The following is a 26,464-nucleotide window of genomic DNA, read 5'->3' on the forward strand; positions in this document are numbered from 1 at the left end:
GGCAACACTGATTCTTGACAGAGTGCCATTCCATTCTAGGACACACGCACTCACATTCACTCAAACCAGGCCCATTTAGTGCCTTTTAGGCTAATATGTTAACATACGGAATAACATAAAAAAGGCTATAGTTAAAAAAAATAAATAAAATGTCCTTCAACATTTGTGCTACAAAAAACATCTTCGCAGAGAAAAATCTATTGGAACGATTAGGCACAAAATCAATAGGCTTCTCAATTTTCTGCTGCATATTGTGTAAAGTTCCATTTCAGTTCACTGATTTCTCCGTGGGTTATGTCCAAGACCTCTCATCTTGATAAACTGACATCATTCTGAAGGTGGTCAGATTGTGCTCAGGAATGGTTTCTGTTGAAAACCCTAACCCAAAATTTTGACCCAATTCATCTCAATAACTTCCCTATATTTATACCAATTGTATATGTGGGGAACGTAAAACAACAAACAAACCCAAGCAGACATGGGGAGAACATGAAAACTCCACACAAGGAGGACCCAGGATATGAACTCTGGACTCCATGCTATGAGGTGGCAGTATTACCACTGCACCATCACTTCACACGTAGCTAATTATGTGACTTCTAAAAACCAATGAGCTTCACCAGTGATGATTTAGGTGTGTCACATTAAAGGGTGTGAATACTTAGTGCGTGTGATTATTCATTCAATGTTCCACATTTGCAATCAATTCAGATCACTTTACAGAGGTCAGTCCCCACAGTACCACCAAAGAGTCAATCCCTAACAATCAATGTCAAATTCACTGTGATTCAATGCCGCACATAAAATAAATGCTGGAACTGGTTTCCTTGGGTATCAAAACCATAGAACATGTGCATAAAAGGTTAACAATGACACCAATCGTAACAGGTGGGATTCACTGAAGCCTCCCAGATCCTATGCAAAGTGTAAGAGGGCCTTCCTGGAATACCTATTCCTTACCCCGGGTTGTCCATCCAGCCTCAAGATCAAACTCACTCAGTTCTTATTACCACTGACAAAAACATGGCTAAGACTGTCTTATCCAGAGGTTACATGATCAGACGTATCTGGTTATCTTCTTATACGAGGCCCTCCAGTGGCTGCTTTGATAATAACAGACACAGAGGACAAATCATCTGAACAATTGACCACACTGATTTTCTGTCTGGTTTTCACTTAATTCGATGGGTTTGACATAGTCATTAATTTGTATAGATAGATAGATAGATAGATAGATAGATAGATAGATAGATAGATAGATAGATAGATAGATAGATAGATAGATAGATAGATAGATAGATAGATAGATAGATAGATTGCATAGATGCTCCTGCTCGATGGGTTTGACATAGTCATTAATTTGTTTAAATAGTGCTACCTCTCAGTTCTATGAATCTGGATTCAAGTCGCAGGCCAGGTCATGAACTGTATATAGTTTGCACATTCTCCACATTTATTTTTGACCTGTAATGGACTGGCATCCAGCAGTGGTTACTCAAGATGCTCTCCAGAAAGGCTGCTTGCAACCCTGAATCTGTTTAAGTTAGTTCAGGAATTGTGTAAATGGGTGGATCTTACTGCACCTGACTTTTTGGCTTAGAGTGTGTGGATACTGTATAATTCCCTTTAGTAGCCATAGGTGCTTGACAATGGGTGGACACGGATTTATTTTTTTAAATGTTGCCTACCTATCCTAGACAGCATTTCCTCTTTGACTCTTTGGTAGAACTCAGTGTGACTGCGGCAATGCCGGGTTCAGAGGGTTCAGTGGTTTTTGGACAACATGAACATATTCTGTGGTTCTTGAAAGAGACCAGTATGTTAGCTTTTAGGATTAAAAGTTGCCAAGTGCGGCTAAAAGGACCTCCCAAAAAGATTTTACATGGCCAGCTTTTAACTCTTAACCAGACTCTACCATCATACAACCTCCAGAGGAATAAAAATCAATAAATGTGTTTTATCACTCAGTACCACATGTTGCCTTCAATAGCCAAGTATACATTTTGTATTCAATTACTGCCTTTAGGTGTGTATCAGACGCCAGGGCTAGACGGAGGGTCTCAAGATTAACTCAGATGTCCTACAAAAAAAAAAAAAATGTTCCTTTTTTACACTTTAACTGACTAAAAAGCCATATTCCATTTGCAATGATCATAAGACAATCTAAAAAAAATTCCCTCTCATTTTTCACATTAGAATCTTGGGTGTCTCACCTTTTAGTAAAATTTTGAAAATACAACGCACTGTCTATTTATGTTAAACTCTTTTTGTCCACAGAAGATGACATTTTCAATGGACAAAACAACAGTTAAGTTCATTGGTCTTTTTATTAGGTCACAGAAATACATATGCCCAGAAATAAACCAGAAATCTATTTTTATACCTGTTTTGTCCACTTGTGGTGGCAGAGCTAATTTCAAACCAGTCCAGTATATGTGATAATGAACCCTGCAAGGGACTGGCATATTTCTAGTCGAGGGTTATATCCTACCAAACAGGATAAACTCTGGCCCCTGCACAATTCTGTGGGTTTGAGAAGGTTATGCAGTTGCATTCACTCATGTTACCAGTAAGGGCTCCATGACACAGATACGAAAACATTTGTACTTTACCTGAAAAACATTTTGGATGATGGTCTTTAGAAAGGAACCCACTAAAGAGTTCTTGTGTGATCCTGGGGAAGTCATTTCAGTTGTGTCAGTATTCCCATTGCTGAAATATGGAAACAATGTAATGTTACCTGTAAATCTCCACAGGAAGGTGGTCACTGAGTAAAAATATAAAATAAAATAAATAATACGCAAGAGCCCTAGCCCCATAGTGACTATTTAAGCCAAACTGTCCCCAGTATGTGTGCTTGGTGTGTGTGTGTGAGTGTGTGTCCTGCGGTGGGTTGGCACCCTGCCCAGGGATTTGTTCCTGCCTTGCACCCTGTGTTGGCTGGGACTGGCTCCAGCAGATCCCCGTGATACTGTGTTAGGATATAGCAGATCGGAGAATGATTGACTGACACGACTACTGATGCTCTAGAAACAATCTCACTTTACCTATAAAATATAGTTTGGATTATGAACTCTTTCGAAAGGTGTAAAATAAAACTGGGAACATTGATCACCACCACATGTAAAATATCTGCCTCCACTGTAAAAATACTGTGCAATAAACCACAGCTGTAAATCACTATGGGATACTGGTCACCATGGAAAAGGGCTTTTTAAAATAAATATCGTGCAAGAACCAAGCGCCCCAAACCACCCCCCAAAATTATTATTTAATGCACATTACATTGTTGGCGGGTCAGAGCATAGTACCTTTGCACTGTGTGATTCACTTTGCTTGACAGGGCTCCCATTTATACAAACATGGAGATAACCTGAAGTAGGCTTTGGGTAGTGCTCCCTATAGAAAGATGCTATATGAAGCAAATATTATGCAATATGTTTTCATAGTTTGCTGCAACTGCAAATTCTGACAACACTGCAAGTGCACTATGTGGAACAAACCGGCTCACTCTCCCAGCAATGGCTTCACAATGGAGACAATATGGAGACAAACTGAATGGTGATCACTTTGGCATAAGGCTGTATAAAAGTGGATGAATTGACTTCTTGTGTGAACCCCTTTAATTCACTTCACCAGCCACTGCTCCGTTGTAAAAATATGCAAAGACCTGTACTTACATTTATCATTCATAAGTTGCTTTGGAAAAAACACCAGCTGTATTTATTGAAGTCACCTAATGCACAGGTGCTGTATGAGGGCTGTTAAAATCTGGCAGCGTGTATGTATGTAACATGCATATCATATGCTTTTCTCCAGTTGTGAAACCCAGTGGACATCATCTGAAGCTTTCCCTGAAGCTAAAGGATTTCGGGAAGGTCATGTTCAAACCCATGAGGTAAGGGGCAACTACTATAGATTTACTCCCACATCCTAAACATTTTAGGTTGATGGGCAACTTTAAATTGGACTGTGCATGTATGTGTGTGTGTGTGTGTGTTTGTGTTCGAGTGTTCTTGTGATGAACCATACATTGTTGGATCCCACCATGCGGCCAATGCTACCAGGATACGCACTTGGCTCCCTATAATCCAAAAACTGAAGCAGATTAGAAAAAAAGATGTTTCTGTACAATGATGATTTTTCTTCATCCTTTTGGCAACTGCTCACATTTTAGATTGACTGCATGAATGAGCATTATTATTAGCTTTATATATTTATATTTATATATTTATATTTAGCTTTGGAGTTTTTGTTTTGTTTTTTCTGTTCACCCTGGCCATCGAACCTTACTTATTCTATGTTAATTAATGTTGACTTATGTTTATTTTTTATTGTATCTTCTATTTTTCTATTCCTTATTTTGTAAAGCACTTTGAACTACATTTTTTTTTTGAAAATGTGCTATATAAATAAATGTTGTTGTTGTTGTTAGCTGTGATTGAACTCTGCCAACAGGCTGAAAGGAGTTGAAAACTCATTCTGAAAACAACTCATTCATGAAGTTCACATCCTTCAATCAATCCCACCAAACAAACCCATGCATTTATTTTCCGCACCTTTCTGTTTGCTTAGTTTTTGTTAACTCAGTAGCTTCCATCAATTTGAATAAGCATGACGATGCTGCCAACTGCTTTATCTGAGCTTTCTTTTCTACATATGTCTGTAATTTGCCAACGTCTGTGATCATTTTGTCTCAATGCATCTGGGTGGGGTTGCTCTGCCTGGTTAATATCCTAATTAAGGCTTTGCTTGATGGTCTAGCTTTCACAATTTACCATGACAGCCCTGTTATAAGCTTTACTATAAATGTCACCACCCTACATGAATTAGGCATTCCAGTGTCCCATTTTTCCAATCTGGTTGGTGTTTTTTTAAAGATCCTTCCCCACTTCAATACTTCTTTCTCCTAAAATGTAATTTACTATAACAACTTGCAGCTTCTTGAATGGAGCTAACTACACATGCAACATAAGGAGTTTTGAGGTAAGGGTGTTATATTTACTAGAAGAGTGGTGACGTTGGTTAGCACACACAAGTAAGAACTTCACTGTACTCTTTGCACGTGACAGTAATGACCCTGCAAACCTATAAATATTTTGGTGTTATTGTGCTTTATGCTTGACCATGCTCCTGGCTAAAATTCAACAATATGAATTGCTCTGTACTCAGCGGAGGCCATTTAATCTTGATGGCAGCCTGTTTAATAGGACTTCACTTGTTAGTTCCTTCTGCAGTTGTGGTTCAGTTGTTAGCATTGCTGCTCTAGGGGATGCATTGTCATGGTCTGTAAGGGAAGACGCACCCATGAGCATTTAATTTTTTTTCTCTTTGCCGTTCTAAATTGGCCCAATGATGGACTGGCATTCTGTTCAGGGCTGGTTCCCGCCATGTGCCCAGTACTGACAGGATAGGTTCATGGTGGTATGACAGGTATGGTGGAGTAGTCAGCAACCTCCACCGCCAATTAGCTCAATGGTTTGATGTGTCACAGGAGCAAATATCTACAAGATACACTTGCCGCTGGATGTCGGTCATAAAGCAGTGTTGGCTTGCTGTAACAACTTGGGCCACTGGACTGTAGCATAACAACCATATTATATTGGTGACTCTAGGACTCTGATGTCTACAATATGGAGAACATGGTTGGAATCACAACTGACACATAATAAATTTCAGATATAAACGCAGAAAAGAGTGAAGTTTGGAGATTTGGGGGAAGATTATAACTAAATATCATATTCAGTGATTTTGAATAATCTGTCCTTACACCAGGGCGGCAAGGTGGCGCAGTGGGTAGCGCTGCAGCCTCGCAGTTAGGAGACCCAGGTTCGCTTCCCATGTCCTCCCTGCGTGGAGTTTGCATGTTCTCCGTGTCTGCGTGGGTTTCCTCCCACAGTCCAAAGACATGCAGGTTAGGCGCACTGGCGATCCTAAAATGTCTTTAGTGTGTGTGCCCTGCGGTGGGCTGGCGCCCTGCCCGGGGTTTGTTTCCTGCCTTGTGCCCTGTGTTGGCTGGGATTGGATCTAGCAGACCCCCGTGACCCTGTAGTTAGGATATAGCGGGTTGGATAATGTATGGATGGATATCCTTACACCATTGAAATGGTGGGCTTAAACCTTTTGCTCTTTTAATGAATGCTATTCATCATAAAAAAAGGCCAAAAGGCTGCAGCTACTTCAATGTCAGACCCACTGATGTGTGCATTCGTATATAATCAACTAAAAAGAACATCTCAAAAAGCAGAATGAAAATTATGACAAAAAAGCTTAAAGACCCAATTTAAAAAAAAAAAAACAATAAGTAATCCACATAAAACATGCATAAACGCTTTATACATTCAAAATTAAAATGATCAAATTTAGTTTTGTAATTTTGACATTGTTCCCAAAACACAAAAATTGGGACATAACAGATTGCATAATTAAGGTAGGAGTCCAGTTAAGAACAAAACCTGAAGACACACGTGATCTCCAGGATTGAGTTTGAGAACCACTAGACTACACATACTTTTTACGGGTAAAAATCCACATATTTAAAAAAAAAAAAAAAAAGAGCAAACCAAAACTGTGAAAGAAAATATAAAATGGAATTTCTGACAAAAACAAACAAATCTGATAAAGCCCTATGACCCCCAATGTCACCTTAGCAATTGTGAGGAACTATCAGCACATTGTGGCTTTCTATATAGCACCTATTGGTTCCATTTTTTTTAACCTGCTTATCCATTTAAGGATAGTGGAGAGACAGTTCCTATACTGGCTGCACTGGGCACAGACTGGAGACCAACACTTGTCCTTCAGAGTTAACACTTATTTAAATGTCCTCGGTAAACCCAAAGGATGCCAATTTAGTGTTGCAGATTCACACACACACATCTTTGAAAGTGAGGAAAGCAGGAGTACCCTGTGAAGAACTGACATGAGCTGAGGCAGCGGCCACTCTAAAGGATGAAACATGAATGCCCTACATACAAAGTTAATGAAAAGCAGGATATGAAACTACTAGACATTAAGCCCGTTACAATAACGGGCGCTAGAACAGTAGTGCATAAACATTTGTATGAACAGTCTATATTAAATGGCAAGGGACCTTGTATGTAGCTGTAATATACATCACTGTATTGTGTGCCTTTAATTTTCTCTCTCAGTAATACTGGTTTGTATATCCGTAAAATGCCTGTAATTTTGTATGACAGTAATAGAGTGGAACCTCCGCTCACGACCATAATTCGTTTCAAAACTCTGGTTCTAACCCGATTTGGTCGTGAACCGAAGTAATTTCCCCCATAGGATTGTATGTAAATACAATTAATCCATTCCAGACCGTATGAACTGTATGTAAATATATATTTATTTTACGTTTTTAAGCACAAATATAGTTAATTATACCACTGAATGCACAGCGTAATAGTAAACTAAATGTAAAAACATTGAATAACAGTAAGAAAACCTTGAACAACTGAGAAAACTAAGACTGGAAGAGTTTGCGCTATAGCCTTACGACTTGATCGCTAAAAACACTTTTTTTTAATGAGTTTTAAGCACAGGGAAAAAAATGAACATTTGAAAATTTAATAAACAACCAAGAAAAGTAACATTGCAACAATGCACGCGCACACCTGTGTGTGTGTGTCCCGTGCGCGCCTGTCTCTCATGCGCCTGTGTGTGTGTGTGTCTGCACAGCGAATGCACAGGAAGAGACTGAACACCTGGTGAAGTGCGCATGCGCGGGGTCACACGCCACAAGACACACACACGGACACCTGGACGCACATAGGGGTTTTATTAAAGAGGATTGCCAACTCCTTTTGTTAATGTTGCACTTCTGTACGTGACAAGACAAGAGTTTCTCCATTTTTTAAACATTTTGTTTCCTTTACATCCGCAGACAAGAGAGAGATGAGGAAACGCCAGAGGACTTCTTCTACTTTGTAGATTTCCAAAGGCACAATGCTGAAATTGCTGCTTTCCATCTAGACCGGTAAGGAGATGCACAATTCTCAACATGTCAAAAAACTATTTTAAACCTGATGATTATGCATGAAAGCCAGCTGCTTCACAAGTGCTTGCTGTTCCAGAAGTATATACCAACTGACAGCTTGATTATTAGGCCTTCAATGGAGAGTTTGAGACCACCTGGTCTGTCTGCTCCACTGATGGGGTTGAGTTGGTATGGAGATAGATAGTATGAGCACAATTCTTTCAATGCTCCATGGTGTCAAAGATGCAGGATGTCACCTGCTGTCAAGGCATCTGCCAGAAAAAAGAAGGGAAAAATGGGAAGAACTTCCTACACACAAATTTCTTATCTTATCTCATTATGCAGGATTCTAGATTTCCGGAGGGTGCCCCCAGTGGTGGGGAGGTTTATTAACATCACCAAAGAAATTCTGGAAACCACTCGGAATGAGGATCTGAAGAGTGTATTTTTCACATCACCAGGTAAAGAGCCCAAAGTGATGAGAGGAGTCTCATGTTTCTGAAGGTGAATCAGATAAAAGGAAACATTGGTTTGTAAGGAGCAACATGATTGTGTTGACCTTCAGGGAAGTGTGTTGCTCCTCAGACAGAGCTTTGCCACAGACATCAGTTTAATTACGACTGATGTGGGGCAGCATGGTGGCCCAGAGTTTAATCCTACTGCTTCACAGCTCCAGGGACTTGGGTTCAGTTTCTTGCCTAGTGTGAAGTTTGCACATATGTTCCATGTCCATGTATGTCATCTCTAGGAACAGTGGATTCCTCCCACAATCCATGTTAAGCTGACTGGTGACTTTAGACCTGCTCAGTACCAATTTGTGGATATTCCCATTCCTGCCATAGCCATGTATATTTACTCCCACATTGCAAGTTAAGTTGCATGTTGAATGTAAACTGGCCTGCTGTGAATGGGTTTCTCTGCCATGGAGTGTGCCCCTGCCAGAGACAGCTGTTGCACAGCACCTAATTTAGATAGCATAGTCTTCTGGCTCCATGTGACCCTGCAAGATTCATAAAATAAATGGATGAAAGCATTGCACACAAAAGTGGCCTTTTAGTTGAATCTTATTTAGCTGCCTCATAGTGTCAGGAGCGTAAGTTTATTTCCAAAACTTGGTACTGTCTCTGAAGTTAACACTGTCAAACTATGTTTTTGTTGGGCACTCTTCTTTCTTCCTATTAGACAAAACATTCATCCCAGGATAGTAGGCAATTTTTAAATTAGCGCACTGTGAGTGGGAAGTGTGCCTCCTGTTTACAGCTGGTTATTGCCTGGTGACTAATGCTGTTGGACAATAAATGGCTTAATGCAGCCAAGCTTTCCAAAAAAAAATAATTTAACAAAATGGACAAATTTACTAGCGCGAGGTGGCATGATGGTGAATTGTCTCACAGGGCCTAATTCTTGGATAATTTCAGGACTGAAATCCCTCATTTTTCCCCCAATTGTCTTTTGGTAAATTCAACATTCAACCACAATTAAAGACAGCTCAGATAGTGACAGTGGATTGCATCAGTAGTTACACATATTTATCCATGTCCTGCAATGAATGGAACCAAAACACTTGTTTAGGACCAAAGAGAAGCAGAGAAAACCACATTACAGTTTAAGGCACTTGCCACTAGGAGGCCACACTGTACAAGATAAACAGACCTGCTCAATGAACACTGCAAAGCAGGTACAGCCATTTAAGTGTTGCTCCAGGCAATGGACTGACAAACATAATTTGATGGAACCCCCTTGGAAGGCTTTGTTTTATTCAGATCATGCTGAACATCAACAGGCAGAAGGGTATCAAAATGGTGTTAAAACAAAAAATAACAGACTATCTGAGGGATCATTAAATGCAAGTCTCCAGCTGAGGGAAACTTATTATCATGAGACTGCAAACAAGCCTTCTTAAACATATTTGAACTTAAACTCAAATCAATTTAACTTAAAATCACATTCTCAAGCTCAAGTTTGGGGGACCGAGGCCTTTTCTAGCAGCATCTGCCAAAAGACAGGAACCAGCCCTACACAGGGAGCCAGTTCTGCTCATACTGTTGCCAATTAACCTAACACACATCTCTATGATGCGCGAGGATGCCAGGGAACATACAAACACCAGCCGGGCAAAAACCGGGAGCAGCATTTGAACCCAGGATGCTGGATCAGTGAGGCAGCAGCAGTAAACACACTACAACCATGCCACCTGGTCAGATTTTGTAAAATTTTAATTGCAATGTATTCTCTTGTTGTCTCATTTGTATTCCCACTCCTGACAGCAAACAACATGTGTTTCTTTGCAAAGTGCCTGTATGTGTGCAAAACCGAATATGCAGTGTGTGGTAACCCAGACATAGTTGAGGGGTCGCTGTCTGCCTATCTGCCAGGACTCACCATGGCACCTCGCTTCTCCATCCCTAACCCCTGGATCAGATCCTACACCTTTACTGGGAAACAAGAGTAAGCCCTTCTCGATTTTTTTTTTATTATATTTATTAAAAGGTGCTATACAATGGCAGACTTTGCACTTTGACCTCCAAAGGTCATGCAAAAAGGCAATTTGTCCTCAGGGATTAATAAAAGTATATAAAAAAATTATTTGAGATAAACCAAGCAGGCCTAAGACTATGAGCACATATGACATAATTCATTACTAACTTTCCCCCATTAAATATACCATTCACTGTTCAGGGTGCAAGAACTTGGGTTTCCACCCATGGTCCATAAACTTGCAGGCTTTTTGATGAAGACAAGTTGATCCGCATTGTGTGGGGCATCTAGGGGATGACTGGCAAATTGTAAAACTGGCAACTCTACCAATGAACGGATGTGTACCTAGGAACATATTACGAACCCTCTGCATCCCTTAGAACCTTCTCACAGCTCTGTGCACTTCGGCAGAAATCAATCCCGGAGCTAACAATACTTCTTCTACACTGAGTAGGATAATTACTCAGCATTACTCTTTACACTCCAAACACACAATATTTGTCTCAAATGCAGAGTTACAAAAGTGTTTACAAGTGTTCCCAATGGATATTCACCTAGTACTGTGACTTGCCAGAAGGCGCAATGACCAGGTGTCCGACATCTGATGAATCCACTTTACTGGCAACATGTCTTATGATTCTGTGTGACATCTGCCTGCATCAAGTCTCAAAAATACAAGAAGATATCTCAACATCATTTTCATATAAGTAAAACATACAGCATGTATACGTCCTAACTGTGTTTCCAGATACAGTGCATCCGGAAAGTATTCACGGCGCATCACTTTTTCCACATTTTGTTATGTTACAGCCTTATTCCAAAATGGATTAAATTCATTTTTTTCCTCAGAATTCTACACACAACACCCCATAATGACAACGTGAAAAAAGTTTACTTGAGGTTTTTGCAAATTTATTAAAAATTAAAAAACTGAGAAACCACGTGTACCTAAGTATTCACAGCCTTTGCTCAATACTTTGTTGATGCACCTTTGGCAGCAATTACAGCCTCAAGTCTTTTTGAATATGATGCCACAAGCTTGGCACACCTATCCTTGGCCAGTTTCGCCCATTCCTCTTTGCAGCACCTCTCAAGCTCCATCAGGTTGGATGGGAAGCGTCGGTGCACAGCCATTTTAAGATCTCTCCAGAGATGTTCAATCAGATTCAAGTCTGGGCTCTGGCTGGGCCACTCAAGGACATTCACAGAGTTGTCCTGAAGCCACTCCTTTGATATCTTGGCTGTGTGCTTAGGGTCGTTGTCCGGCTGAAAGATGAACAGTCTGAGGTCAAGAGCGCTCTGGAGCAGGTTTTCATCCAGGATGTCTCTGTACATTGCTGCAGTGATCTTTCCCTTTATCCTGACTAGTCTCTCAGTTCCATTCCCACAGCATGATGCTGCCACCACCATGCTTCACTGTAGGGATGGTATTGGCCTGGTGATGAGCGGTGCCTGGTTTCCTCCAAACGTGACGCCTTGCATTCACACCAAAGAGTTCAATCTTTGTCTCATCAGACCAGAGAATTTTGTTTCTCATGGTCTGAGAGTCCTTCAGGTGCCTTTTGGCAAACTCAGGCGGGCTGCCATGTGCCTTTTACTAAGGAGTGGCTTCCGTCTGGCCACTCTACCATACAGGCCTGATTGGTGGATTGCTGCACAGATGGTTGTCCTTCTGGAAGGTTCTTCTCTCTCCATAGAAGACCTCTGGATCTCTGACAGAGTGACCATTGGGTTCTTGGTCACCTCCCTGACTAAGGCCCTTCTCCCCTGATCGCTCAGTTTAGATGGCCGGCCAGCTCTAGGAAGAGTCCTGGTGGTTTCGAACTTCTTCCACTTACGGATGATGGAGGCCACTGTGCTCATTGGGACCTTCAAAGCAGCAGAAAATTTTCTGTAACCTTCCCCAGATTTGTGCCTCGAGACAATCCTGTCTCGGAGGTCTACAGACAATTCCTTTGACTTCATGCTTGGTTTGTGCTCTGACATGAACTGTCAACTGTGGGACCTTCTATAGACAGGTGTGTGCCTTTCCAAATCATGTCCAATCAACTGAATTGACCACAGGTGGACTCCAATGAAGCTGCAGAAACATCTCAAGGATGATCAGGGGAAACAGGATGCACCTGAGCTCAATTTGGAGCTTCATGACAAAGGCTGTGAATACTTATGTACATGGGATTTCTCAATTTTTTTTTTTTTTTTAATAAATTTGTACAAATCTCAAGTAAACTTTTTTCACATTGTCATTATGGGGTGTTGTGTGTAGAATTCTGAGGAAAAAAAATTATTTAATTCATTTTAGAATAAGGCTGTAACATCATAAAATGTGGAAAAAGTGATGCGCTGTGAATACTTTCCGGATGCACTGTATCTCAAAATAGTTTCCTGTGTAGGATAGGTAGGCCTATTTGATATTTGTAAGGCATGTAAAATACTGTTCAAACATTCAACTGTTAAAAAGTCCAATTTTTCATTGCCATCACTCATCATTGTCTCTGCAGGTGGGAGGTGAACCCATTCTACTGTGACACAGTCAAGCAGCTCTACCCATACAATTCTGGAAACAGGCTGCTGAATATCATTGACATGGCAATATTCGACTTTTTAATTGGTAAGTGGAAATCGCTTCTTTTTAAGATTAATTTCTTTAAATTTTCCCCTAATGCAGTTAATACAGTTTTTGGAAGAAACACAACATTTATGTTGACTAGCGAATTCAGTCTGCATTAAAAAAAAAATTCATGATAGGCTGTAATTTTATTGTGAAAATAGACAGCAATCTAAATACATTTAAAGTGTTATCATCTATCCTTCCATTTTCTCAACCTGGTTATCCAGGGTGGGGGTGTAAGGAAGCTGGCAACTATCCCAGCAATCATCAGCAGTAACATCACCTGGACGAGCCGCCAGCCTATCACAGGGTGAACACACACGCACACACAGGCCAATTTAACAGCATCACCAGTCCACCTAACCTGCATGTTTTTTTGAATACTAGAGCTCCCAAAAGTGTATCCTATTGCTTCAAACACAATTTGACTGCAAAAATGCCAAATTTGTCTGAGCAGTTTTTTTTTATTCTTTTATTCTGTAATACTGATTTGGGTGAATGGCCAGTGTTACATGACAACTCCAGAAATTAAAAAAAAAAATTGTTGTACAAGCAACAGTAAATATCAAAGGTTAAATTAAAACAAAACATTGGTCAAGAGTAGATGCTGTTGTGTTTTAGGCATGCAAATTCCGGTAGGATCACCGCAGAATTTTCCCTTCTGTGTGCAGTTATATTTTGATAAAGTCTGAGTGTTATCTTGCAAAAATTTAACTGAATACTGTAATGAGAAAATCCGACCTTCTTCTTTCGGTTGTTCCCATTAGGGTTTGCCACAGCAGATCATCTTCTTCCATATTTTTCTGTCCTCATCATCTTGCTCTATCGCACCCACCACATACATGTCCTCTCTCACCACATTCATAAACCTTCTCTTAGGCCTTCCTCTTGTCCTCTTCCCTGGCAGCTCTATCCTTAGCACCCCTCTCCCAATATACCCAGCGTCTCTTCTCTGCACATGTCCAAACCAGCTCAAGCTCATCTCTCTGACTTTGTCACCAAACCGTCCCACCTGAGCTGACCCTCTAACGTCCTCATTTTTAATCGTGTCCATCCTCGTCACACCCAATGCAAATCTTAGCATCTTTAACTCTGCCACCTCCGGCTCTGACTGTATGTTAATATTGTTTTTATTAAATTTGCGCATAAGTTTATACAGTCCATACATACCAATAACAGCGTTTGAAGTAACCGGCCCCACGTGGGGTTGGTCAGCCCTAGGCCTCCTCTGGCTTATAGGGAATGTCCTCTTACAGTAAATTTTCTTTATTAATGTCAATTGTGTAGGCTGTGCTATGCTTATTCTTATGTCAATCTCTTGCAGTGTACAATTTATTCTTTATTCATGTGTTTTTCCATAAAACAATATTTTAATATGCAGAAAATTCAATTCTGGGTATTGGGGGCATGGAACGGATTCATTCCATTTTCATTATTTCTTAGGGGATAAATTGCCCCAGTCCACGACCAACTCAGGTCACAACCAGCTTTCCAGGATGAATGAAATTCGTGCTGCTGGGTTTTACTGTAAATTAGATTCTCCTTCTCGCATGGACTTCAACTGATTTCACCTGAACTCTTCTGGACGTTCACCAAATTTAAGGCAAAGTAAATTCATCCATGTAGGCTCAACACTACTTACTCCTTGCTAGCGTGTGCTGCATGGCCTTGACTCAGACCACCAACACGACAATTTAAAAAAAAAACAAAAAAAAAACACACAACACAGTAGCAGGCGGTCCTCATTTTAATAAGGGCAATGACCATCAAGACACAATACTAAACCGGCCAGTTCAGTTCAAGCTGCACAGCGAGCACAAAGAAAACTTCAAATGCTGCAAGAAGCAAGACTTTTCTAGATAAATAATCAGATTAAGCATATGGAGGCTGGAAAAATTGTGTAACAAGACAAAGCTGAAGGTTGTCATAAACGTTTTAATAATAAGTTAAATTGCTGAGGGAAGCTTATACTGTATGCCTTACTTTGCACAACATCTGGTTAGGCCGTGGCTCCACAACCCCTAATGCCGCAACGTTACAGTGCATACTCCCATATTTTTACATTCTGAAATAGTCTACAGAAACCCATTTACATCCATCTCTATATATAATCTTCATTTGGATCTTGATCTTTGTTTGTCCGCGAATGAATTAGAAGAAGCACTTGATGGCAGTAGAGAGACAGCTAAAACAGGCATTGCATTAAGAATCTCCTCCAGGCTTATACTACTAAAGACTGTAGTACTCCAGTCACACCTCAAAACACTGACATTCAAACTAAACAAATTGTTGGGCTTTAAATTAACTAATCTTTATATATAATCTTCATTTAGATCTTGATCTTTGTTTGTCCGCGAATTCCACGCATGCGTAGACCACCTTCCAGTTTAGTACGTTGTTGTTACTCACGGATGTCAACAATGTGCCGGAATAACGAAAGGGGTGGTGGGCAGTGTTACGCTGGTTAGCTCCTGTGGCCTGGTTAGAGAATGAGATTGCCGAAGATAAAAGGTACGTGCCTACGTAACATATGAATGAAAGAAAGACAGTGGGTAAAATGAATGACAACATAACAGCCGTTCGAAATGATTATAGTTACGTTGTAGCCGGCGAGTGCTGCGTGTCTCACAGTTGTACTGTGGCTTGCTCACATGTCAGTGAAGTGATCCCTTTTTATGCTTTAAAGAGCCTCGATACCTATGTGTCCCCCTTTTATAACCATTGCTCCGTGTATATTGCCTTACTCTTTGGATTGCCACAAAGCAACCTGCGAGATTGGAGAAAGGTTGAGAAGACATCGTGAGAGGAAACGACAGCGTTGTGAAAACGAGACGGACTGTGAACGGACAGAAGCAGAAATGCTCCTACACCAGCACATAATTACGATTCGGACAGTGATTCCGAGTAGGCCGTCCCTATCCAATCAATGTCCAAGGGTTTTCTTTTGTAATTTTGTTTCCCTTATAAAAAATCATAATGCTGTGTGACGAAGGGCCCAGATCACAACTGCCAGTGGCGTTTAAACAGGGAGCCCTTCACAGACAACTTTAACACGCGCAACGTAGTTGGGCGCACATGGCTAGTTTTTAAGTATTTTTACCAGCTAATTTCATTTTGCCAGACCAGGAGTTCCCACTTCTAAAGTAATTCACATCAAATTTGCAACGTTTTAAACTGGCATTTCTTGTCTGCAAGTTAACACAGCGCACAATTCATAACGGTGATGGTTGAATTAAAGTAAATATTTCTTTTAAAGTTGGAAGGGCCTACTACTGAACACACTGAGAAAGTTGGCATCATTAGATACTAAGCTGATGCCGGTTTATCAGTAAATTAAAAAAAATGACCATTACACAAAGAGGCAGTGCTTAACGCCATTAAACATTAATGAATTGACGAGAATTGTAGAGAAATAAGGACTTACATATTTGTACGAATGTCCACAACGAACTGAAACCGAACACATTCGCAATGGGGTTTGCAGGCGTCCGCTGATCAGTGACGTCACGCGTCAGTATCCCGCTCTCTCAGCGCCGGCTGCTTCTCCCGCCCACCCCATAATCCTCTGCTACGCTAACCCCAGTGTAAAAAAATGAGCCTACTATATTGAATTATGTGAAGTGAATCTATTTCCGAAATTGAAATTTCTCTACCACAAACCAGATTCAGTGAAAAACGCCACTTTGGGGGAAAAAACAAACTTTTTAACGTTTATTTTATGGCATAAGTATTTTTTGATGCTCAGAGCATTATTTGAAGTATATATTGAACCAGAAAATGGTAGTCTTCTTCATTCATAAGCCGATGTCACATCACGCGACTTTCTGTCGTGGGTTATGTCAGATTTGCCGATCGCAGCCGCTGCATCATGTCACATTACACGATCGCTTATTGGAGCCCATGTCACATTCACCGACTGAGTTCCGATCTTCCAACGGAGTTGTGCTCGCCCCGCCCCTTTTTCTGACAGCCAATAGCATGCGGCCTGACGAAACGTCGTTTTTCGAAATGAACAGCTACGGCGAGTTCAGCAGCAGTTACTGACCTTGACTTATTTTTTCCATTCTATTATTATATGTAAAAAACAATCTATCAGACAGCCGAGCTTCTTTTTTATTTGTGAAGTTCAAAAGGAGCGTCTTCCTTCATCGTCCCAAAAATGTACATACTGTATTGCACTTTTGGATGAACATTCATTGGTTCATTTGGTTGTCAAACTCTCCAGTATAAAGCCCGCCCATCCAACCAACGAGAAATCTCAATCTGAGAAATCGAAAATGTTGTAAATCGCCTTGGATAAAGGCGTCTGACAAATAACAAGTAAGATTAGATAGGTTAGATAGACGGTAAATTATAGGTGCGGCCAAGATATGGTCTTTTACTGCACAAAGACCTATAATTTTTAAAATATGAAAAAGAGTAAAAACACAAATTGAAAACGCATTTGCATGTTTTTAATTTGAAAGAATTTTTTAGATTAGGTTTTAGTGAACGTCCTTCAAAGACATAGCAGGACCCAAATGTACAGCTCAAACGGACTGAGTAAAGCTAAGTAAAAAACTGATGTATGAACAAACCGTCTTATAAATATATCTTATTATGTGTTTTGTGTGTATAAAGAGGCTCTCTCTATCTAGAATTTCATCTATTAACCAATCTGTTATATAGTGCCTTTCCTATCTATCTATCTATCTATCTATCTATCTATCTATCTATCTATCTATCTATCTATCTATCTATCTATCTCTTCATGGCTATTTATGGAGCCCGTTACGGGTCCTAGTATAACCTTCACATGGATGGTTCGTTTGAGAACCAAAACCAGTTCCATTATGGCGTGAGTCTAAAATAACGCTTTGGCGCCATTATTATTAAGAGAGCTGATAATTTTAAAGTATCTGAAATGCATTTCGAGATATCTTAAAATGAAAAGAGGTTCTATTGAAAACGGTGGCAATTCTACATCACATCTTTTTAAAATATAGCGTCTTGAGTTGCAAATCAGATGTCTCAGATTGCACACAAAGTACATTCAAGATATGCATTTCAAATATCTCAAAAGTACCCTGCGTTATCATATGACGATAACTTGAAATGCTTTCGAAATATCTAACAATACATTGTAAAAGCGTCTGGGTTAAACTGAATACCATAAGTACGTGTGTTTGGGAACAGTTAAATTAAATCTGGCGAATTTTACAGTCTATATATAATCTATCTTTGAATGCGACGCCTGGTCGGATATCTGTTATTCATTTTAAGATGTCTCAAAGTGCATATTGAGGGCATCTCGAAATGCTGATTCGGATCGACGTAGACGTGCTGCCCTCTGCTGGCGACTCGATAGTGCAGCGTTTAGACAGGCTTAGCGCTCAGAGCGCGCAAGCTCTTTCAGTAAAGTAAGTCTCCTTTTACTTTCATTAGGGAACATGGATCGCCACCACTACGAGATCTTTAAAAAGTTTGGAGACGACGGCTTTCTACTCCACTTTGACAACGCCCGAGGGTAAGCAGCTTCTTCTCTCTGCCACACAATAGACCGCTGCCTGCATGTGCGTGACTTCTTGTAAAATTTGTATTTCAGATTCGGGAAGCACTCCCAAGATGAAATTTCCATCTTGGCGCCTTTGTCCCAGTGTTGCATGTAAGTATGAATAAGGAAGAGTATACTGTAGTATAGTATGGGGGGCGGGTTTGGGGGGTAAAGGGGTCCGAGAGAGAGAGGGGAGAGAGCTTGGACGGATTTATTATTATTATTATTATTATTATTATTATTATTATTATTATTATTATTATTCGATGTAGAGGTGCTTGTGGCCACTTTTTTCCTTCTGGGTGATGCTGCATTTCGCCTACTGCCCTACCTTATGAAGGAATCCCCAAGCGGCCGGGTTACCCCACAGGAACTATTGATTTGTACCCTTGTAAGACTTGTAACACTTGTAAGACCCCTTTAATACAAATCGGATAAAGCCATTTTTTCGCCTTCTCGGCGCTATCTCCTGATGGCACACATGTCCCCTGTGCAATGATCAAATGTCTCCTTAATTTTTCTGTCTTGCAGAGTCAAGAGATCCACGCTGCTTCGTCTAAGGCTGCTGTCTCGGCCCCAGTTCAGGCTGAGCGATGTGATGCGAGAGTCACTTCTGGACGACCCTCTCCAGCCTGTCTTAACGGAGCCCCACCTTCAAGCGCTGGACCGCCGCCTCCTACGCATCCTTAAAATGGTGCAGAAATGCGTCAAGAAGTATGGGGAGGCCCACGTGGTCGCAGAAGACATAATTGAAACGCAGAAGTCCACCAATACTACCAAAAGATAGCGCTCCAGTGGGCATAATGGCAGCGGGCAAAACGAATCTACCATAATTCCTACAGAGGGGCAAAACTGATTGTGCCACCTATAAAGAAGGAGCAAGATTGAGATCCAGTTATTCTTTTCCTGAATCCTTTTCCAAGCGAACCAGGACCATTCCCAAGCAGTGTCAGAAGACCCACCTCAAGCAGGGCACGTTCTGCCACACAAGGGGTCACTCAGAGTGACCTGAGGTCCTGGAGGAAACCCTCACAAAAAGTCTTGAAAGAATTCAGGGTCAGCTGATTTGCTGTCATGCAGCTCCTGCTGCTTTTTATTCCATCTTTTTTTTTTTTCAATTCAATCCCCCCCCATCCCCCACATAGGAGCTAAAAATTCTTCACTCTAAAAAAAGTATTGCAACAAGACAATAAGGTTGGCATTTACACATCGGTCCGCAAATGCAGCCTACAGAATATTCCTTTAACTTAAGAAGCTTTGGGAAAAGAGAATGGAGTCTGAGGGCTGATGCCTGCTACACTGGTGTTTACAATGGGATTGCCATTCACCACAAAGGGACCAGATGAACATTCCTTTAATTCAGATGACTAGAAAATATATTTTGAACACCAGGGTACAATTGAATGGTTTGTGGCAGCTGTCAGCTGAAGACTGTTATACTGTTGTCAGAAGTCACCATCAAAGGATCAGTGTGACCTTGCCACTATACACATGGCCAACAGACTAAACAGCCTAATGGGCCAGAGGAATGATTCTTAAACTCAGCAGGCTATAATTTTGAATACTAGGATAAACGTAAACTACTTGTTATAAGCTGCATCTTCTCACTTTGGTGACTGCACTGGCATTTGTTACAAAAGGCTAAGCATCTCTATTGGTCATCTGAGCTGGCAGTCTCAGCTCATTGATTTGTTTGCTTAGATGAAGTTGTGTGGTTTATTGTGGTTACATTGGTGGCAGCAGTGGGATACCCTTTCATCACAGGAGTCTCACAGTGATCTTCAAAAGCGGAAAATGCATTTTGAGTCAGAGGAGTGGTCTTTAGTTCAGAAACACAGTCATTGATTTTTAGAACTGATAATGTTTCATAGTGAACCTTCTAACACTGAAACAGAAACCATTTGCACCAGTGACGTGCGGTGAGGTTCATGGCTGGTGACTCCATCAGAGTCAGATTTACAAATATATGAACCCAAAAGAATAGCTTCTTCACTATTCAATTGGGAGCATGCACACTGACTACTGGTTTTGTTTCATATCTCCTCAGCATTCTTTACACACACATAGCTAAAGTTCATATTTGTCTAAGAAAGAACGCTACATTTACAGCGGACTGAGCGCCTTTGCTCCTCACCCTCCATGTGCTCTAAATTTGCAGTTGCAATTCCACAATTCACACTCATTCAGTACACATGAAAGTACAGGGTGGTGTACATAAAAAACGGATTTCCATTTTTTTTTGTTCTTTATTTCGCCTTATACAATTTCTTGTATTAGGAATTTGTTAGTTTTCGCATACCCCTTGGGGTCAGAGCGCAGGGTCAGCCATTGTACAGCGCGCGCCCCTGGAGCAATTACAGGTTAATGGCCTTGCTCAAGGGCCCAGCAGAGTAGGATCTCTTTTGGCACTGACGGGGATTTGAACCAGCAACTTTCGGGATACCAGTGCAGATCCTTAGTTTTTGAACTTAATTGAAATGTTTAGTTGTTTTTAAAAGCTTTTAATTCTGATACTTTAATCAGTTTTAATACAGACTTTTCAACAAAAGGACAACAAGAAAGAATATTTTATTTAAGGTCAAAATTTAGTTTTTAAATCTTGGATTTTTTCTTTCCTAGTCTGATCCCATTATTTATAAAAGTGAAAATCGTTTATTGGTCTTATCGTTATTTGTAAATGAAGTCCATGCGCCTATCCTTCTCCACGAAAATCACTTTCTTGTAAAAATCCTCCTTATTTTCCTTTCGTTTTAAAAGTCTTTTTGGAAGTCATTTGGAATAAAAAATAAAAATAAACGGACAGGACCGCTGCAGTGCACTTGACTTTCTGATATCGCCAACTTATCGGCGCCTCTGCGTAGAAGAGCAGCAGCGACGAGCACCTGTTGGGCTCACATGCGCCCCCTTCAGGGCGCCACGGTACTGTCTGCCTTTTCTCTGCGGTTTTATGTCGGATCAGCGAGACTAGATATGTCACACACATTCGTTAAAGAGATTAGCCAGACTGTGGAAAGTCAGCGTGCATAATAAACGTATCTGCAAACATTATATTGGCGACATACAGAGAGACAGCAACAGGCAGCGCCAACTGCAGGCATCAACCCCGTCAGCGTGTGACAGAGAGCGCAGTCCGATGAGGAGAGTCTCGTCGCTACCGCACCTCGCGTTTCTCCCCTGTATTTGAACAGGAAATGCGTAAATGCGTAAATGCGTTTTGACTATAAAAATTATTGGATTCATACAGAAAACAAATTTATAGCACAGGCCAATGGACACATTTATTTTATGTTATCATTAGCTTTTTTACTTTTCATGATGACTGCCTCCCCCTGAACGCACGTCCGTGGTTTACATAGTTTGGGCAGGGGCAATTGTTTCACTGGGATCAGTATGATCTGCCCACTAGAGGACCAGAAATGCAAAGACACCATTGCTCATAGTCAAAAAGAAGTGCCAGACCAGAAGGGTACTCCTTTACCGTCGCCGGTGGGTCACTTAGTTTTAAGCGCCTAAAGAATTTGATACCCTGGATTGAGATCGCGGGTGGATGGGCATCATCTCTATCAAGTCTGGGGGCGCCCTTTCTTCAGAGATGGCATCTTCTTCAGCTAGATTGTAAAAGAGCTCGATGTGAACGGGCTCTCAGTGACGTGCTGAGGTCACCACGCCCACCATCCACAGTAAAGGAAGTCCCCTGAAATCCGTCAACAGTGTTTTGACAGAAAAAAAATAGGCCTGTCCAGCGCTAAACATGAGTGGCACCACACAGTCTGTGAAGAAAAGGCTCTGCTTAGTCGCTTTTACTCGGCCATCTCCTCGATTGCTCGTTGTAAATAAATGGATTGTCCCAATGCAGAATGTTCTCTTGCTGTTAATTTATTTTGTGATTTTGTTGTATTGAAAGAAAATAAAATGGAAGTTTTCACTCACTGACCAGCGTGTTTTTGTTTGGTTTTATGTGTTCTTTCATTAATTTCCCAAAATTCTGCTCCACTTGTCTATGACCCCTCGTGTCCAATGCAGAACAACCAGCCAGAGAAGTAAAGCCTATCCATGGCAGGAGCCACTCACTTCCACGTGTTGTGTTGTGCTGTTAATAGCACCATATAAAGAAAACCTTCATCAACCAGTATGGCGTATATTGAGAAGGCTGTGATAGACTGACACCCTGTCTTGGGATGGCTCCGGCATTGAGCCAAGTGCTGTCAGGGATAGGCTCTGCCCCCTGCAGTACTGAACTGAATTAACTGTTACTGAATATGCATGTGTTGGGCAGATCTAAGTGCATAAATATTCCTTATGATGGACTGGTCTCTGGTCCTTTGCTGCCAGATGGTTCAGAAACAAGGCGCACATGAAGTGGATTAAGTGGGATGGAGAATATTAAGTACTGGGAGTGAGTAAGTGTGCCAATACAAAAAAAAAAAAAAACTGGCATCCCATCCTGAATGGAGTCACACCATAAGCCTGATGGTGCCTGTGTAAGCCTTACATCAATAAAAACATAACGACACATGAGTAGAAATAGTTACATGTATCATGAAGAGCTGAAAAAGCTGGAGAAAAGTCCATGTGTACTTGAAAAGAACATGCAGTCTCCACACAGGTGGTGCTTGCCCTTCAGATGTCGGAGACGAAACAAAAATCCTGGAGAGCATCTCATGGGGACATGGGACGAATGTGCAAACTACATGCCGTCATTGACTGTCACCATGCACAATATCTACAATTTCACCTTTGTTTCCTGCAGGGCAAACAGAGATTGGCCGTTTCTAATATAAATGGTGTAGTGTCTAAAAATGTCAAAATTCGTGTCAACTTAAGGAGCCCACTTCTAGTGATTACTATAGCAGCAGAGCAGGCAGGGCGAAGGGAACACAGTCTGATTTGACTCATTGGTCCCTTGGGAGACACTGGGCACATAGATAGATAGATAGATAGATAGATAGATAGATAGATAGATAGATAGATAGATAGATAGATAGATTTTAATTTATTTTAATTTTAGCATAGACAGCAGGATTAGATAGATAGATAGATAGATAGATAGATAGATAGATAGATAGATAGATAGATAGATAGATAGATAAGATAAGATAAGATAAGATAAGATAAGATAAGATAAGAACTTTATTCATCCCAAAGGAAATTCTTATGTCATTGGCATGTTCAGTGCAACAAGAGAAATAAAGTTAGTACAATAAAGATTTTAAAAGAGAAAAATAGTAATTGTGCAAATATACAAAAATATGAAAGTTGTGCAAATGTACAAAAATACGACAGCATATAACAAGCATATGACAATTGATAGATAGATAGATAGATAGATAGATAGATAGATAGAGTGAAATGTGCTATACAATAAGATAGATAGATAGATAGATAGATAGATAGATAGATAGATAGATAGATAGATAGATAGATAGATAGATAGATAGATAGATAGATAGATGTGTATATATACACTCACACACAGACACATATATGGTCTGAACACGTGCCAGAATGACTAAAAAGGAAGAGAATTTTACCATTTTTAATTTAAGAGAGCCCCACTGAATTAACAGACTAATTAAAAGGACAGGTTCAATTATGGGGCGCGCTCTGGACCCCCAAGAGGTAGAAGAGGAGGATTGTGAACAATGCCTCACATCCTTTCTCTGACACACCAACACTGAGGACTTTAAGCCACCAAATCATTCAGCAGAAGTGTGTCAGGTAACATGACTCGGGTCCTTGGCCTGTATAGCGCCTCACTGCATCTGGGGCTCCAAGAGCAGAGTTTTCTTTCTTTTTAGGCTCTCTGGTGTGTGTGTTCAGAGACGAATGTGCATGTACCGTAGATATTTGTTTATCTATCTATAATGTATTTCATTATTTAAAGAGCTTCTGTAAAAGGTTACATTTCCCCCTGGGACAAAGGCATTTCCATCTTTCTATCCTTATGATTGCCTTTTCAACGCCCCCATCTACTGTTTGCATATACAGACGCTATTTTATTACCTTTTCACTTTGACTATATTGTAATAGTGTTACAGGCTTAGTATATTTTAAGGTTTTATAGGATTATTTGCATAAATAAAAACTGCCATTTACATTTCACAAGCCATGAAATATGCTTTCATTTATTTAAATTATGGCTATAGCCTAAGATAAATACAGTACTTTTACATACAAATTTTAACAGAGTTTTGAATTAATTATAATTATTTTATATGAGATATATTTAGAAGGAAACATCCTTAATTTGAACGTTTTTAGCCTACGTAATATTTTAATAACCTTTTAATTGTTATTTTAACCGTTATTCTTTTTTTAATTACACTATATTATTGTTATTTAAATAAATAAAAACTCGTTTCATGCATTACACACCCAACTTTTTCAAGCAATGTCGATTAAAGTCTCTTCTGGGCGCCCTCCAGGATTAGGGGCTCTGAGCCTTAAGCTTCATTAGTTTCCTAGCAGACCCGCCCCCTGCTCCAGAACTGAACATGGAATCAGGGGTCGTGGAGCTGGAGCGCTTATTACTTGAACGACGTGCTGGCTGAGGCTTCCCAACTTTATTTTCACATTTCACATTCCAGCAAGACGTTAAGGCAATCCGGCCTTTGTTACTATAGTGGAGGTCTAGAGAGCTGCAGCATTGAGCGGGAGGTCGGGGGGCTTACTTTTAATATTTAGAGTTTAATCCTCGCCATGTCGCATGCTGTGAACGGCGACCATGGGGTGCATATCACATACAGAAAAAAGGGAGACGAACTGGAAGAATGCCCTAAAGAAAAGAGGCAGTTTTCAGACCAGAGCTCTGCGAGGCCCTGGCCTCTTTTGTCTGCTCGCGCTTTGCGGGGCTCTAACTTCTAATATGGTGAGGTACGAGGAGGCAGCTCAAAGGCTTTAAATAGTTGAATAATTTTAAGTGAGAGACGCAAGAAGGCCAGCTCTAAACACGCCATTGAGGAGTATTTGGTTCGTGAATGTTAATAAGCGACTTAATAAGATCCCCAAAAAGTAAAATGTTGGCAGAAATGTGAAGAAGGTGTCAAATAAACACATCAGTTCATTATCGATTGCTTAGTATTCACCTCCCTGAAAAAACGTCTGTTAATTCAAAAGGCTGAGTAAAATAATTGTAACGGCGATTTCTGATTAATTCGGTTCTTCACGCACCTGAAGACGGTAAGACGGTTAGCGCGCAGAAATGTAAGATGTTACATCAAGCAGTGCGGTGCATGCCATGCTTGGTGCTTTTGATCTTCGTAGATATCTGTTTCCAGGACGACGCTTATTATTATTATTATTATTATTATTATTATTATTATTATTGTTATTTAACTCAGTTAGTTCAGATCGAGAAAATGTATATGATCACAATTTTTGATAGGCGCCCCTTTAACGGAAATTGTGTGTCAAGAAAAAAGACGGGCGAATGGATTTTGAAAAATTAGAAAACGACTGGCCACCCGTCTGGGATTTGTTCCTCTCTTCATTTGCTGTATGGGCTCTGCCTTAAACAACCATGAAAAAAAAAGCGAGTGGGTGGATATTCAAAAAAGGTGAATGGCTAAAGAATCAGGTAAGAAACGTGTTAATAATAACAATACGCGTAATAACAACAACAGCAATAATAATAATAATAATAATAATAATAATAATAATACATTTTATTCATATAGCGCCTTTCTAGAATAAAAATAACCACACAGAGTCGAGTAGTTTTGGAGCTTGTTCTTTTGGCCCCCGATGTAATTCATCCGGGGGTGTACATTTGTGCTCTATGGGCCCGGTTTGTAGGTTTTTTTTGGGAAGGGGGTGTGTGCTTTCTCTGAAGCCATAGCGACGTGCTGTTTAGGCCGCA

General features: G+C 40.5%; 1 protein-coding gene across 1 annotated transcript in view; it reads left to right on the forward strand.

The window, feature by feature from the left end:
- The window catches only part of fam20a (FAM20A golgi associated secretory pathway pseudokinase), a 36,890-nt gene extending 15,971 nt beyond the window's left edge, over positions 1 to 20,919 (forward strand). The window contains exons 4-11 of the mRNA XM_039739723.1: positions 3,820 to 3,898; positions 7,892 to 7,984; positions 8,330 to 8,445; positions 10,252 to 10,432; positions 12,964 to 13,073; positions 18,498 to 18,579; positions 18,658 to 18,717; positions 19,138 to 20,919. Of these exons, the coding sequence (XP_039595657.1) occupies positions 3,820 to 3,898; positions 7,892 to 7,984; positions 8,330 to 8,445; positions 10,252 to 10,432; positions 12,964 to 13,073; positions 18,498 to 18,579; positions 18,658 to 18,717; positions 19,138 to 19,393 (977 nt within the window). The 3' untranslated portion in view covers positions 19,394 to 20,919. The remainder of the gene's footprint in view (positions 1 to 3,819; positions 3,899 to 7,891; positions 7,985 to 8,329; positions 8,446 to 10,251; positions 10,433 to 12,963; positions 13,074 to 18,497; positions 18,580 to 18,657; positions 18,718 to 19,137) is intronic.
- The last annotated feature ends 5,545 nt before the right edge of the window (positions 20,920 to 26,464 follow it).

The sequence above is a fragment of the Polypterus senegalus genome, chromosome 17 (genome assembly GCF_016835505.1).
Source record: "Polypterus senegalus isolate Bchr_013 chromosome 17, ASM1683550v1, whole genome shotgun sequence".
NCBI lineage: Eukaryota > Metazoa > Chordata > Cladistia > Polypteriformes > Polypteridae > Polypterus > Polypterus senegalus.